The 16,324-nt window shown below is 35.0% G+C and overlaps 1 protein-coding gene across 11 annotated transcripts in view; it reads right to left on the bottom strand.

Moving 5' to 3' along the window:
* Nucleotides 1-16,324, bottom strand: part of PCLO (piccolo presynaptic cytomatrix protein) — a 378,473-nt gene that overhangs the window by 202,448 nt on the left and 159,701 nt on the right. For all 11 annotated transcript variants that reach the window (XR_011136587.1, XR_011136588.1, XM_068921841.1 and 8 more), the window contains exon 4: nucleotides 5,922-7,139. Coding sequence is in view for 9 of the 11 variants with exons in the window: in XM_068921841.1 (XP_068777942.1) it covers nucleotides 5,922-7,139 (1,218 nt within the window). In the remaining 2 variants the exon portion in view is untranslated. The remainder of the gene's footprint in view (nucleotides 1-5,921; nucleotides 7,140-16,324) is intronic.

The following is a 16,324-nucleotide window of genomic DNA, read 5'->3' as shown; positions in this document are numbered from 1 at the left end:
CAAGTATTTCCACACCACAGTTTCTTGTTTCTCTACAGGAAAAAAAAAAAAAAAAAACAAAAAAAACCCTCCTGTTTCTCCTTGTTGTGAAACACACTATTTCTCAGTGAAACTATCTTGTCATGCAGCTCACACTCTAAAGGACAGGCATTCATCTAAGCTGATAGTCTTACAAAAGTCCCCATCTTCCCAGGCTATTGAAAACAAGCATGCCAAAATCTCTTGATTTTAAGAATATGATCTAATCTTGATATTTGATACTTCCTTCAGTAATATAGATAGGTAATATTTATCAACTTGGCTAATCTAAGTAAATCATTTCTGAAGTACAGCAAACCACTTAATTAAAGATTTAACTTATGAACTTCCTTATTAGCTGAGTTTTTTTTTTTTAATTATTGTGGAATAAATATATTAGGGAAATGATAACAATGGTCAAGTTTAATTTAAAGGTACATTTACACTCATGTTCTGTTGTCACCTACAAAAAATATCAAATGATAATCACACTGAAGTTCCACTTAATACCAAAATATCATAAAAAAATTACTGTCAGTTATTTTATTTTTAATAATCAGTCTGGCTTTTTAATAGTTTGATTTATATTTACAGTGCCTATTCTTGCCTATAAACACGTCACTGTGCCCATATTCCTAGATTAAAATACTAATACTATAATGGATATTAATATTATACTAATATACTCATCAATATTACATTAAACGATCTCTGTTTCACAGAAATACTTTATTATATGCTTTGCAAAATCGGATACTATCTTGCATATAAAACACATCTGCTCTTACCAACACAGTAGCCAATATAACAGACACAAATATCTGATATCAGAGCCAAAACTACAGCATTTAAAACTACAGCAAATGTCACAACAACCTAGAGTACTCCACATGATTGTTGGGAAGTCACCACCACTTCAGCACTTCAGCACATCTTATTCCGAAGAGTTTACTCTAAGATACTCCCCAGCCCTTACTGATCATACATATTCTTCACACAAGCTCTACACAAGGTCAACAATGAAGGAAAGTTGGGAATATAATTTTATTTTTTGCACATTATATTTACACTGTTCTCTTTATTAAATAAGGAAGTATTTAGGGGCATTTTATCAGAGCATGCTTTAAAAAATACACATTCTATTAAAACCAAAAAAAATCTTTCATGTATAAATATGATGTCCATCACTAAAAATTAACCTAGCATATTTGAATGCTTTTTAATCTTTTATTTCCCATACGTTCGTTATTTATGAAAACAGATCCAATTACACATACTGTGACCAATTTAGATGAGCTATTAGAAAAAGCAAATGTTGTTCTAGGTCAAAAAGTATCCTAGGAGTTGATAGGCTGACTGCGTCCTAGTGGTGAAAGTGAGTCTGTCAGGTCTTGGTTCTCCACAAGGAGATGCAGTGATACAGTAACTTGCAAAACAGAGAGATAGAAGGTGCAAACTAAGCAGTTTTACTCAGAAATGGGTAGATGACAACCGGACATTGAACAACTTCAGTCATTCTCCTTGTAGCCTGTGATGGCACCATTATTTGCGTCCCATGTGTAGTATCTACTCAATGACTGAACAAGAGCATATACCATAATATCACTGTTATACATAATAGGAACTTGAATTTTGGGAAGGACTGCTACATTGTACCATAAGGAGAAGACAAGGTTCTACGTTAAGGAGGGACTTCTTTTATCTTTAGGAAAAAATGTGATGAGAAAATCCACTTTTCTTTTTAAGGCTACTACAATATGAATATATTTTCTATCATTTGTGTATGTATAGTTGTCTGCCCTGTGATACATGTCATGTAAACATTATACTCCTCTATTTTGACATCATATACATATAATTCACCGACGAAAAACAATATGCGCATTTTTTCTCCACATTCTGCGGACTGAAAGCTAGGATACTGTCATTAGCTAAATCTATTCTTAAATAACTGGTAATCTATTTTGGACAGGGCTGGTTATTGTGTATGCAAAGACAGCATCATTGCAGACCTTGTAACAGACCGCATTCCGCGTAGGATTTTAAGATGAACAACAAAATATTGAGAAAACAATGTTGTTGAGGATCATATATATTTAAGAAATCTTAGAAAATGATAAATGTATTTGAATCAATAGGAAAAAAAATCACTTTTTTCTGGTGAAAGTAGGGACTACTTTGGTACATGTTGACTTACTGGGTCTTTCAGAGTAGTTTAACGGCCTTTTGTCTGTAACTTTGCCTACGGTGAGTTTTTGATACTTGACAAATTTAGCTCTAACAGAGATATCAACGGCAGGATCTTCCTGAGACGCAATGAACTTGTATAAGCTGCTGGTTGGATAAGACCGTTTAAAAACACCAAATGTATTGTCTTTAACTTCATTAAAGGTAAAAATGAAATGAAAAATCTAATGTAGGACATGTCTGTACTATTTCAGTGACATTTCCACAGTATCTACTATACTACTGACAATACATCATATAACTGTTGTATTAGAAGTTTCTGATTCTAAGTATCATTTATTCTTACACTTACTCAATTTAAAAAAACTTGTTTGACAATAATTAGTATCTAAATTGCTTTAAAATGTGCAGCTGGTTATCGGATTAAATCAGAATTCCACTGAAAGAAAACTGAAATTTAAAAAAAAGGTCTTGTCAGCTTTCTAAATTATTTAAAGTTAGTGAGATTAAATTCTGCTGCCCAAAACAGAAATTCTACTTTGCCGAGGAACTGACAATTTTAAAAAGGTCATTCTGTTTATAGATGAAACAAACATATTTACATTATCCCCAAAAGAAGTTTCACAGAGTGAAAAATGACCTTGGCTGACGAAACTACTTACTTTGCAATTGCATTTTGTAATCCTATTATCAAAATACTTCATTTTATTTATACTTTCTGTTTGTGTCCAGACAAAAAAGTTTATAGACAAGCCTCTTCCTCCTTATATGAGCCTGTGCTCACTGGTCTGCATTTTGTCATTTATGGCATGCGGTAGAATAATGACGTCAATTTACCATATATTCACTTCTGTCCAGTAACTGAACCAAAGCACCCGATCATTCCTTAGTAAGCATGAGGAGATAGGAACAAGGACACTTCCACCACGGTAATGTATTCATGTAGATATGCTGAACTACTTATACGTTAATTACTGATTTTCCAGATACCTATACAAAGTCATAGGTGACACCTGTCCAAGATTTCTAGGCATCTACCACATCCTTGTCAGAAAAGCTAACTGCTACAGCAAATGTGAGCAGCCAATACTACAGGATGGCTTCTCAGGAAAAAAAATTCCTGTAAATCATGAACAAAGGTAGTTCATTCCTTAAAATCTCTTTGAAGAAATTACTGAGTAAAAAATTACTGAAAAAAGAATGCACTGAAGAAAAATGGATTTATGTTAAAATGGATTATGTTAAATTATACTCTGAGGCTCAAATCTTTAAAAGTATTTCAAAATTTAACTCCCATTTATTTCAAAAGATGCCAGATTTCTAAATATCTCTGAGATCTGTGCGAGATTTTCCAAAGCTCAAGAAAGGATTTACCAGAGTCAGGATCAGAGCTTCAGCCTCTCTGTGTCTTCTGGGGCTTGTTTGAGGGATGATAGGTTTTTTTGGTGAAAAATTAGGATAGTGCTATCTACTGATCCAATGGGAATGCTACAAGAGACAGTTAATTACAGTTTGCACAGATCTGGATATAAAATGGCATCGGCAGTTTGTCATGTGCAGAAAGTATGTTTTCCTCTGTATCCCTATTTAAAAATACATCTCACAGAAATCCTTCATGTGATTCTGCCCTGAAATACTTTTTAATGTCTAGATACTATCCTTTACCCACCCAAATGGTATGAATGTGTGATATTCCTAAATTTTTACTTCCTTTTCCATTTCTGTCACACGCTCTCTAGGGGAAAATTGTATCCAACAATGTTCAATGTGCAGCACAAAGAACATCTAAAGACTTCAATAAATAACTATAAAAGATTAGCGTTATTCTTACAAAACAAAAACTAGCTGAGGCATCAGCTTTATCTTTACTTCAGAACAAATTTTTTTGGTCAAAGAATTTTTCCAAGGGGGAAAAAAAGAAAAAAAAAAAGAAAAGAATCGTGTATAAAAATAAATAATCCTTTTTCAAAATCTCATTTGCATTTCAGAGTGGTCTAGTTTTAAGAGTATCTAAAGAATGGATACCTATGTATTTTCTTTTATGCGTGAAATTAACTGCTTTACAAACTTCAGCCAAGCATGCTTTAAAGGTAACTGGGAATAGGTATGTGCTACTATATTCACTTGACAGTCTAATAAAAAGAGAAAGAGAAAGCCAAGCCCTATCCATGGATTAACTCTAGTAGTCCTAATTTCAATAGGAAGGCAGTGGGAGCAAGTAAAATATAAGTGAATTACAAGTGAAATCTATATTTATTTATATCTCACATGGTATATAAAGACATTATTACAAATTATGAATTAATCTGCAATTAAAATCAGCTGCTATCAGGTTTAGAGACCAAATATATGAATCTTAGATCTGTCCAGACCACAATACTCTTTCTTAGTAAAACTTTAAAATGACCAGACAGAACTGAGACTAGTGCTGGATATATACTTTCCCTTACACATGTTTTTCCACTGAAGAATGGAATCTCTAACAAAAGAAAATTTATTTCTAAGGCTAATTTCTAGATTTTAATTTATGTTGCAAAGTAAATACCCTCCAAGTGAAATTCTATTAACATAATTAAACATACCTTCCTTGCAAAGTCCTGCAATAGTGTCTCATGTTTGCTATAAGATAACCAAACTGATACTCCATTTTCTTAAGACTTCATTTTTATTCCAGAGAGGAGGATTTCCAGCTATGCTACTGTGAACATAATGCCTTATGTTCCAGGATTCCCTTGATACAATCAAGGGATACCATATCTCTTGGTACCATCATGTGATGGGAGATGTATTTTGGATAGAAAATTTGATTTACAAAAAGGGTAGCATTTTTAATACTTTTAACAGAACTCTCTACAGCACAATTTCAAAATCAGAATATTTTTCTGCCCAAATATCTTTGTTATCACAAGAAAGAAAACTTGACTTTTTTTGACTGGGATTATTTGAAAACCTTATTTTGGCAAAGACAAAAGATTTTTCTTATACCTACTCCTACTTTCAAAAGAGAATAACTGGCATCTAATTCGGGGTACTGAAATAAAAAAGCATCATTTTCCATTTCTCCACAAGTTACATTACCCACTTCAGCTGATAAATGACTTGTTGATCTCTACACATCTAGCCCTCTAGTACATGCTACGATTAATTCATCCATTCATGTGACTAGAGAGTCCATTAAGAACCCTACCTGAAATACTCTTCCACATGAGATAGGCAAATGAAATATTAAAAAGGTGTGAAGGTTACATATGTTAACATACCATGTTCAGGCACCACAATATGTTCCTCAAATGTTTATTATACTTTCGTATTACAAACCGCCGTACACCTTACTGTTACATCTTATTTCCTTCTGGGATTGAGAACTATGAAAATATTCCAGCTTCAACAATTAAACACGAAACCCCCGAGAATCTACAGCAGCAGTTAAATCAGAAACTGATTAAAAGAGGAACTTATTCTTAAGTTTCAAATGTTGAAGTATTTGAGACTGAAAATCATGCAAAGATTATTGAAAAATAGAGCACAGGTGGTAGAGCACAGGAGCACTGGTGAAAACTTTTACTCAACAGCAGTAATTGATTTTTATCATTGAGAATCATCGCATACAAAGAATAAAGATAAAGAGCAGGAAGACTAAAAGGAAAGGGTCTCCCAGGTTCAGATTCTACATTGCTTATTGCAGCAAGGGAGGAAGAGGGTGAAAAAATACTTACCGTTTTTTCTTTCACTGTTTCTACAAGGTCAGATCTTGGCGAAGGTGCTGTTTGAGCAGCGATTTCTTCTTTCTGAGCTTTTTCAGTTTTTGAAACCATTTGTGGAATTCCAGTTGTCATATCCTCTTTCTTATCATCCTCTTGTTTCTTAGCTTGCAGTTCCTTAGGGGGTGCTTTAACTTCTGCTTTCTGTTCAGCAACTTGGTCTTTAGACTTGGCTGTAATGTGCTCTTTTTGGTCCTCTGGATGTGGTGCTTTCTTTTCCAGGAGCACAGATTTTTTATCTTCTTCCAATTTGCTTATGGGTTTCTTTTGATCTGAACCTACTGTTGTAGGAATTTTATCTCCTGAAAGTGTCTTTGACAGTTTTCCTTGCTGAAGTTTTGATTCTTCTTTCTGGATTTCATGCTGGATTTTGTCAGCTGAAGAAGTCTTCGCTGTTTTCTCATCTTGAAATCTTGGATCTTCTTTCTGAATTCCACGTTGGATTTTATCAGCTGAAACTGCCTTTAACAATTTCACCTGTTGTGCATCTTCCTTTTGAACCGCAGGTTGGGTTTTGTCATCTGACAGTGCCTTTGACATTTTCATCTGTTGAAGTTTTGGGTCTTCTTTCTGAATACCATGTAAAATTTTGTCAGCTGAGGGTATCTTTGTCAATTTTGCCTCTTGAAGTTTTATGTCTTCCTTCTGAACTCCATGCAAAATTTTATCAGCTGAAGATGTCTTTGCCAGTTTTGCCTCTTGAAATTTTGCATCTTCCTTCTGAACTCCATGTAAAATTTTATCAGATGAGGGTGTCTTTGTCAGTTTTGCCTGCTGCAATCTTGGGTCTTCCTTTTGAGAGACACGCTGGAGTTTATCAGCTGAGGGTATCTTGGCAAGTTTGCCCTGCTTAAACTTTGGATCTTCTTTTTGGATTCCTTGTTGGATTTTATCAGATGACGATGTTTTTTCCAATCTTCCCTGTTGAAGTTTTGGAACTTCCTTCTGAATGCCTGGTTCTTCTTTCGATTTTTCTGCTGTTTGAGTGGATGGTGTGGAAGTCTTCTGAGGGGAATGTGAGACAGTAGGTGTAGGCTGTTTTTGAGGAGGGACAGGTGGTTTGGATACCGGTTGTGAAGGGACTGGTTTCGGAAGTGGCATCTTGCCCATATCCCCAAGTTGTCCTGATATTGCCCTTTGGGTCTGGCAGTTCAAGCACAGCCATTCCTGTACCTATAATACAATAAACATATGAAGTTACTGACTTGAATAGTTAACAGAAAAACTGTATTGTATTTTCAGCGGATATAGCTGCCATTAAAATGCTTTTAATTTGAATGCTATGCATATTGGAATGTTTTTCTTGGTTTATTTTGTTGCTCTTGCAGGAAGATCCACAAGACCTTTCTAAAAGAAATGAAGAATGCCAGGTTCCAGAAAGCCAAGCTGAACAAGTACAAAAATATGTTGTGAAAAACAATAACAGTAACATCAATTCAAAGCATTGATGATTTTTACGTACAAAGTTTACTTATATATTTCTAACATCTACCATTTTCTAAAGCCTCTATCATCTGTCAATAGCTCCCTCTAATTTTGGAAATCTGAGGAAAAGGGGGCAGATTGGGATTCTGTTTCTCTTCAGAAATTATCTTTCTCTCTAGGATTTTCTTGTTTTCTGTGTTATGCATCAGTGTATAAATTTAATATGGCTGTAACCCAAAAGGAAGAACATCTGTTTCCTCTTCCCTTGCTTAATCCCTGACGCGCACTGGCTCCTTTTTCTGTTCTTCCTTGAAAATGAGAAAAAAGGACAACTGCATACATCTATGCAAAAGATCTTGTTGGTTATTGCCAGGCTACTACATGAGAAGGAAAATCAGGCTGTTTCCAGTGGGATTTTGGATATAGTTTGCAGTAGATTAGCAAAATGAAATCCTAAGACACAGAAAAACACTAAAAATAAATTAAAAAAAAAAAAAAACAGGTCTCATCAGTTCACTCACTGTATTTCTATGCTTTAGAGAACTTAGTGACCTCATGAAAACAAATTATATGAAAAACAGAGCAAAATTTGTTCTAGCAGTAATTACATATTGCTGATAATATTATGATAGTACAGATGACTGTTTAGTTTTATACTATTGGATAGATCAGAATGTAGCCCAGAAGATATGGCATTGAGTTGGAAGAAGGTGTACCTGGGGAGGGTCTAACTGCAGAACTGTTCATGCATTTTATATGAAAGAGTCACTGAGTAATAAACGAGTAACACCAAAAGCAGAGCCTGGAACTCCAGGCCTGCCCTGCGGCAGCAAAGGACGCTCTAACGACAGGGGTGCAGCTATCAGACTCCCTGCTCTCCTCCTCATTCCATGAATCCTGCCTTTTTTGTATAAAGAGGGGCTCAACTTCAACAAAAGAAGTGGCAGGTTTTCCTACCATGAGTACTTAATGCTTGGTGATGTCAGGATATAAGACCTACTAGTTCAAGCCTTCTCTGGGTTAAGAAGGCCTCGAATGAGCTTCGTATACTGAAAAATCACTCACAAAGTTGGTGTCAATGTCATTGATATGACACTTCTGAACAAACACAACAGTGTGAGAGAGTTGGTCATGATATGGCCACATTTGGCTTTTCAAGATAGTTAAGCAGAAGTGAAGCATCATTCTGTGCATCTCTAATAACGGAGCTTATGTGCTCTCTCCTCCCAACCAGGATATGTCTGATCATATTTTGGTTCCTAAAAATCTTTTTGTGCAGAAAGGTATGTCTAGGATACCATGACTTCTAGTTATCTTCAGAAATTATGCCATTTTGAGATTAGATCTAAAATGTACCAAAATCCTAGTTTGTGAAGTCTGTCTACACATTTCAGACCCAAAATCCTTGTTAAACAGCTTTACAATTTTCCTGTTTTTAATTTTTTAATTTATTGTATCTATTTATTTTTTAATTTTATTTATAGCTATAATTAGTACTATTGCGCTGCCCATTTGCAAAAACAGCTGATTAAGCTAACAAGTGACATACAAAGATCACTAAATTACAAGAATTGCAAATGAAATGACAACTGATTGGGAAACAAAATCTAGCAGGAAATGCTTGAATAGGATAATTCTGTTGAACTGCAACTAAGGAGAGACTATTTAATGTATAAAATATTCTGCTTTGTCTGAAAAATTCTGCTTCAGATACAAAGTGTGCAAGAATGCACACATTATCACTCAGCTTATCTAACAGTGTTGCCTTGTCTATTTACTATTCTACTTTAAAAAAAAAGGACTGAATTACTGAGTATTAGTAATTGACAAGAATAAATATGCAAAGTATTGGATAATTTTTCCCAGTAAATGGAATTTATACACTGAATAAGCTCTATCTATTTAAGCCCCTAATAATCTACGCTGTGCCAGTCCAAACTGAAAAGAGATCTATATCAGACTTTCAGATCTGCTTTTAGTTTTGGTTTTATTGTGGAAAAAAAGTATGAAAATATAATCCTTAAAAGGAGATTAGCCTCCTCCATAGGATCTAAAATGTTACAACCACCCATGCCACTGGGTTTGGGAAGCACTAATTAAGAAAAACAAATGAAAGTAACTTCATTTTTGAATATTGTGTAAAATATAACTTAGTTTTCTTGAAAATATTTCTGCTAGATGGCTCTTTTTAGAATTTTTACTATAGTTTCTTCCTTCTTTTGGGGCAGCATAATTTTTTCCTGTTTACAAATTAGAAAGCAATAGCAGAAAACATAATTACGCTGTGAATTGACTTTTATAATATCAGATAGAAGTAGTGCAGCTGGAAACAAATTTGGCCATAAACCCATGGAAAATCATGAAGTTAGTAATATCAGGAGTTTCAAGGTGACTAAGTATACCAGATAATGTTTAGTAAAAATAGGCTAGAGAAAGCAGCACAGATTTTACAGTATCCCCAATTCTTTTTTTCGTAAGACTGAAAAAATTGCTACATAAAGATTACTAGATAATTACAATAGATCAATGTTATATTAAAGGTACTAGAAGACTCAATCAGCCTGACAAATAATTTGTTTCACGAATATGAGTAGAAAAGTATTACCATTACTGTTTGCGTTAATATAGTTTCTATCAGTCAGCCCTGGGCATGTTATTAAGCATGAGAATCTAGCCTTAGCCATCTTCAGTTTCATAAAAATAGAACTAAGTGGGTTCTACCATGAAATATTTCATGATACATTGTTTAAGATTTGTTGATTTTCACATACATGCTACAGAGCTGTCCTTAACATGCTACAGAGCTGTCCTTAATAAGCATGTTAATATATTAAACGCACATATTCTTTTCATAGTAATGTTTGTGCATGACATAATTTCCATTTATTTCCTTGTAATATTCCCAGTTCTAGGGTCTATAGGATTGTATCTTTTCTATATATCCCCATTTAGCTCGTACCACTTCTCCTCCTAGCTTTGCCGGTTATGAAGATCACATTTAACACCTCTTCAACCACAGCCTCCTCATTGCTCATACACTTGCCCCTTCTCAGATTCATCAAGTCACTTTCCTCCCTACGTTTAGATCCTTCACAAGGACTGAATTTTCTGCATTGCCTATAACACCTTTAGTAACTTTAGTAATAGTAAGGAAGTATTTAAAAACCAAAACAGACAGTGACCTAGCCTCTGCTTCCTTTCAGCTTCATTACGTATCCCTGCTCAGTCTCTTTCCTTAGAGTAAAGCTCTCCAACTCAAGGACTGTGGTTTGTGCTGAGCACTTAGTAGAACCTGTCTCTTAAAAAGGAAAATAATGACAATTAAAATGAGCAAAGGCAAATGATGACGAGCTAATTGGAAAACTGAGCTAAATCTTTTCAGGAGATGGGTCCTGGTCCTGCCTGCCATACTGATGCACTGATTCTACTGAAATGACCTGGAATTGTCCCCAGCTATGCAGTAGTTTGATGAGCCTTGCTATTGTCTTCTTGGACTTTGGTTATATTTGCATCTATTTACCACTGAACATTTTAGCATTGCTGTATAAGCACGGCAAATATTTCTCCCAAGCTGTGCATTTAAAAATACAATGTAAGTGTTTATAATCATGTGGGTATTTGATCACAAAAGAGTCTATAAACATTTTCATATATCACCAGGCCTTAGCTCCTAATTCTCTGCCAGAATAGTTCTCTGTAAAATCAAATTTTGTAGCATGAAGTCATATGTCTCAGTTTTAGTCTTGTCTTTTCCTCAGTTAACCTCATGCCCTGAATACTAGCTTTTCCCTCGGGCTACCTTTTCAGTTAGCCTGTCAACCCAAATTTATTAGGACTTGGGAAATGGGCATCATCTTCCTTCAGCAGTCTTTGCTAGACAAATCTTCTTAGTCCTTTAGAGGAAATCCTCACACCCTTTAGTTCCTAAATTTGCAGAAGAGATTGGTATCATAAGTGATACTAGCGGGCTTTAACACTGAATCCATAGCTCTATCTCTATGCTTTTAGCAATACTGACTGGACATACTGCTGGACAGTAGCCATGTCACAATGTTCTCCTCATTCAGTTTTATAGGAAATGAACGCCATCATGAAAAGCGCATACATCCAACACTCATTGTTACTGTTTGTTTTTCAAGTGTCATATAAGAGCTTAAGCATTTGAGTTCCTGTGCTTTTGTACTCTTATAACCCAATGTCAGAGAAGTTCAATTTAAAAACAATAGGCCAACTATTCCATCTCCCTGCCGATTAAGGATTTTTCATTGCAGTATGTTGATTGATTCATTATTCACTCCTGGTAAACACTCATTGGTAAACTATAATTTTTCTCTACCTGAAAGTAACTCAGAGAAGTTGACCTATATCTGAAGGTGAAACTAAACACTTCTCTGCACAAACCATCTCTAAATTTGAATCGGAATGCAAATGCTTGTAGTTTAATTCAGGGATCTATCAACTACTTTCTTTGGTATGGCTGTATCATATCTTTATCCCTTCCTAATTATTCCTCTCCACTGCTCCCACTCCCATTAAAGAAACAATAACATGTAACTCGTATAGAAAAGAAAAAAATAAATCTCTGAAAAACCATTTCCCTTCTCATTTGACTGTATACAATAAAGGCATTACAAAAACAAATGTTTTTTATCAAAATGTATACAGTAATTATAAGGAAATAAATATAACTATGAAAAGAAAACATTCTTTTTCCTATTAATTCCCTTACAAAAAATTATTAGGAGGATATACAGTAACTAAAATATTTTTCTTGTTACTCAGATTGGTCATCTTTTTTCTTCTGTTTTATTATGCATGGGTTTGAAGATGTGTTTCTTAAAAGCAAAAGAAATAGACATTGAAAAGTAATACATTTCTGAATAAATATTAGTATAACCTAGTTGTTCTAAGACTCAAAGACCACTTTACTCTGGACATTTATTTTTAATTGCTTTTGTTTTTATTTTCACAAACAGATGCAGCAGGTTTCTCAGGTCTTATATGAATAAACCACCCATGAAAGAATGTAAAGAAAAAATAAAGAGCTATGAAGAAATGGAAAACAATCTGATGAGCATAAAAAGCTTCACGTTGATGACCAGAAAAAGCAGGGATATGGAAAGATTTTCCAAAAATTCAGTTGAGTCAGATACTGCAAAGGAAGTTTAAACAAATGAAAAAATGTAGCCTTGGAGGAAAAAGGATAAAGGTCACAAGGCGGTTAGGACGAGTTCAGAATTAAAGGTATGATCCAAATAATACATGCTTTAACCTCCCTTTGTATGACAGTGAGATTAGACACAAGTACATGTCAATGGGAAGTGTGCATACTGAATGGAAATTATCCTACTGGAGGCAGAAATATATAATCACGAGCTACTACCTTTCATTAGGAGATACCTGCATAGGAAATCAAACACCAAGAAGTTATGAGATAAACATAATCCATCCAAACTGAGCAATACACAGATTACCCATGTTCAACTCATATTTTCTGTTATTTAAAATGAGTAAAAAAGTGTTCCTGATAACTAGAGGTCTGATACTCCAATATAATTTGAAAGAAAGGTAAATTGAATGCTGTGCTAAAAGAAAAGTCATTTACTAAAAGGTAAGATGGGTTTACTGGAGGAAGATTACATCAGATTAACCTTATATTTTTCTTGGATAATATAATTTATTTTCCAGGTAAGAATGCAGCTGTTTTACAGACTAAGTATATCAGGATACCAAGAAAACAACTGACCCTGTGCCACCAAGAAACTGTTAGTCAAACTGGGGTAATACAGATAAATACAAGAATTGTCAGGTGCAAAAAGGAGTCCCTATATGGAAGATCATCCTAGATTACGGGATTTTATTGTTTGTTTTAAAGTAGATAGATACGTATTCAAGCTTTGGAAGCCTTCACATCCTCTCGCCCTGGAGAAATATATCATAACATCAGGTTGGAGACAATCCGCCTCTTGTGAGACCCCTGTTTTGCTTGCTACAGAGTGGCCCTTTTTCAAAGAGGAGGATGGAAGGGCATCTTGAAATCAGCCCAGAGGTTCAGCAGTGGAATGTAAGAAAATAAACCTACAGTGTAACTGCTGAGACACTAGCTCAAGAATTCCAGAGGAGAAACACCAACATGAAAAGATACAAAAACAAAAGAAAAATGCACTGAAATGGATGGCAGCAACTCTGCAACAGTGACAATGGAGCCTGTCCCAAGGATCATGAGAAGCTGACTCTTTCTCATCTGGTAGATGACTGTCTGGCCAACAAAATACTCAAGGGCCTCATCAGGGGTAGCGAGTATATTAATACTACTTCTTCAATCCTAATGGTTTGCTGTGTGTATTCATCAATAAACAATCACTCTGCCATCTTAAAACTCCTTATATTTTTCTTCCTGAGTCTCTTTGTATATGGTAGAAGTTGCCAGAACAGAGGGACTCAGAGAGGAAAGGTTACACTCTCAGCTAGAATATATCTCGTGGTCAGAGCACTTCGTTGGGATGGCCGAACCGTAAATTCATATCGTGAGATCTCCTGCCTCCTGGGGACATAATCAGATTGCTAGAAAAACGTGCAAAAAAGTTCTCACCATATCGTACAGACTGATGGAGGGAGTCACGTGTATTCCGAGCATGACTACCAAATTAGGCTGCACATCTTCCATGAGAGAAAATATAAAACTAAAATATAAAAAAAATACACCGTTTTTGTTTCCAGAGAGTGTCAGGCCCAGGAGGTAACTGGCTAAGCAGCCAGCTTGGCAGAGACAGGGGCCATAGTGAGCCTATATGGCAGCCAGAATTATGAAAATACAGAAAAGTTTTCACAGATGTACTGTCCTGTGGAGGTCACAGGCACTTTTCCAGGATTTATGTATGTAAATTTTGTTTAAATGTTACTTAGGCTCTTAAATGTATTTTTGGATTTGGCCCCAAGCACCTAAACAAATGCTTAGTGAGATGGCTGATCTTTGGAGAAGAGATTAAAAGAATATGGCTAATTCAGCCCAACAAAATGAAGCCTGCAAATAAGACTTAAAGATAAGGAGAGGCATTTTAGCCCAAAACCAAATGGATGTAATTTGGTCATGGGTAAATTTAGGTTGGAAACTAGAAGATGCTTTCTAACTAGTAGCGATTTGAAGTACAGAGTATCACAGAATAAGAATGGTGGCAATGAGAAACTTAGCTGATTTCAAAATATGATGTGAATGCCAATAAAATGATCCTTGAAATCCTACCAGTTTTACAAACTATGTTCCTGTAACAAATGTTATTCGCGAGTAGAAGGTCTTATATTAATAACACTGAAGAGATTCATAGCTTTTAGCATAGCCTCCAAAGAGAGGTCATAAAAAGCCATAAAAGTTCTTTCAGATAAAAGAAGGATGTAAAATCAAAAAAAGCAGGTATTCAAGGAGAAAAAAAGTTTGTTAATAGAAGAGAAAGGGATTACCGTTCTAGTTTTAAAATGACTTTTTATTTCTGTTTGAGATTACAGTCAGAGACTGTAATATGAACAATTTTCTCTCTGTCTGACATGAAGGCTTTCAGCACGCTTTTGAGAAAGGCCCAGTTATCTCAGCTTCTCATATCACTGGCATTAATTGATCAAGCTTACTTTTAAACCATCAAAACTATGAAATAAATTATGTTATTTTAAATTGTTTTCTTTGCAGAGTTGTGTGTATACCTAGTTACCACTTCTCAGATGACAGGCAATGGTGATGAAAGACCTCTGATTGTGGGCACATCCATTACAAGTCACAAAAATTAGTTAATGATAAAAATATGGATTTTATACTTTTATTTCTGTTTTCATTGAGAAAACCAATATAGTAGAAAGGAGTGAGAAACACTCATCTATTTCTGCTGTATGCATGAGTAGAAGGTTTAGCAACATCCTAGCTGCATACTGCCGTGCACAGCTACTGAAGGCAATTATTGTTGTGCAGGTATATGCACCAAGCTCTCAAGAGATTTCAGTTGGTTTGTCAAAGGATACAACTAATATCAAAATAAGAATAAAATCAAGTTTCCTTCTCTTCAGTTATGTCAACTCTGAAGTGCAATAGAAACATAGAACAAAAAAATCCCAACTGATATTTATTTAACCTTTGCCTATTTAAAAAGCATTGTCAGTGACAGTGACGGTATTTGTTCCAAACTGTGATACCTCGGCATAGTCTTGTTGATCAGATGTTATTCTGCATGCTGAAAAGTACTGCGGTAAAGTACTTGACCTTTTTTACTTCTTGCTATCTGATGAGCAGCAATAAAAATAAAATCTATTTTAGTTTATGGCTGCGGTTCATAATCTTCTGTCCTGGATTATGGGAATTCTTATCATTACTGAAGGAAAGAAAGCACTTCTAATAAAAGAAAATCTAAATTTATGAAGACTGTTTTAGCTTTCCATCTTTAGAATAAAACTTTTGGGAGTAAAACTCTCATTAAACTCCATAAAAATTACCTCTTGATTTTTTTGCCTTCTGTTGCTTTAAGTATCTTCCAACATCTCTTAAAGAAAAATATATTTTATGCTTTTACAGGGAGAAATAAATATTCCAGAATATTAGAGGGCATATACTCAATTCACTTAAATTCAGGCTTATTGGAATTGCTATTCAGTATGATCCAACTGAACACTTTCTTTATGTTGTTAATTCCTAATTGCAACCTAGCATTGTTCAAAGCACCCAAGAATCTGCTGGCCCAGGCACTACCTAAGCACATAAGAAAACAGGATTTAAGATTTTTCTCCACTAAACTCTAGATATATATTGTGCAGACATTTAAACCTGATGTTGGCGACTTTTACTTTCAGTGGAGAAAAAAAGGTACATTTAGAGGGTAATCGCACCTATTTTAGGACACTAGGATAGGATGAATGACATTGTAGAAGTGCCTGTTCCTGTCTACCTGACTATA

The sequence above is a fragment of the Struthio camelus genome, chromosome 1 (assembly GCF_040807025.1).
Source record: "Struthio camelus isolate bStrCam1 chromosome 1, bStrCam1.hap1, whole genome shotgun sequence".
In the NCBI taxonomy this organism is placed as follows: Eukaryota; Metazoa; Chordata; class Aves; order Struthioniformes; family Struthionidae; genus Struthio; species Struthio camelus.
Note: the sequence above shows the minus strand (reverse complement) of the source record. Positions and strands in the feature narration are given on the sequence as shown.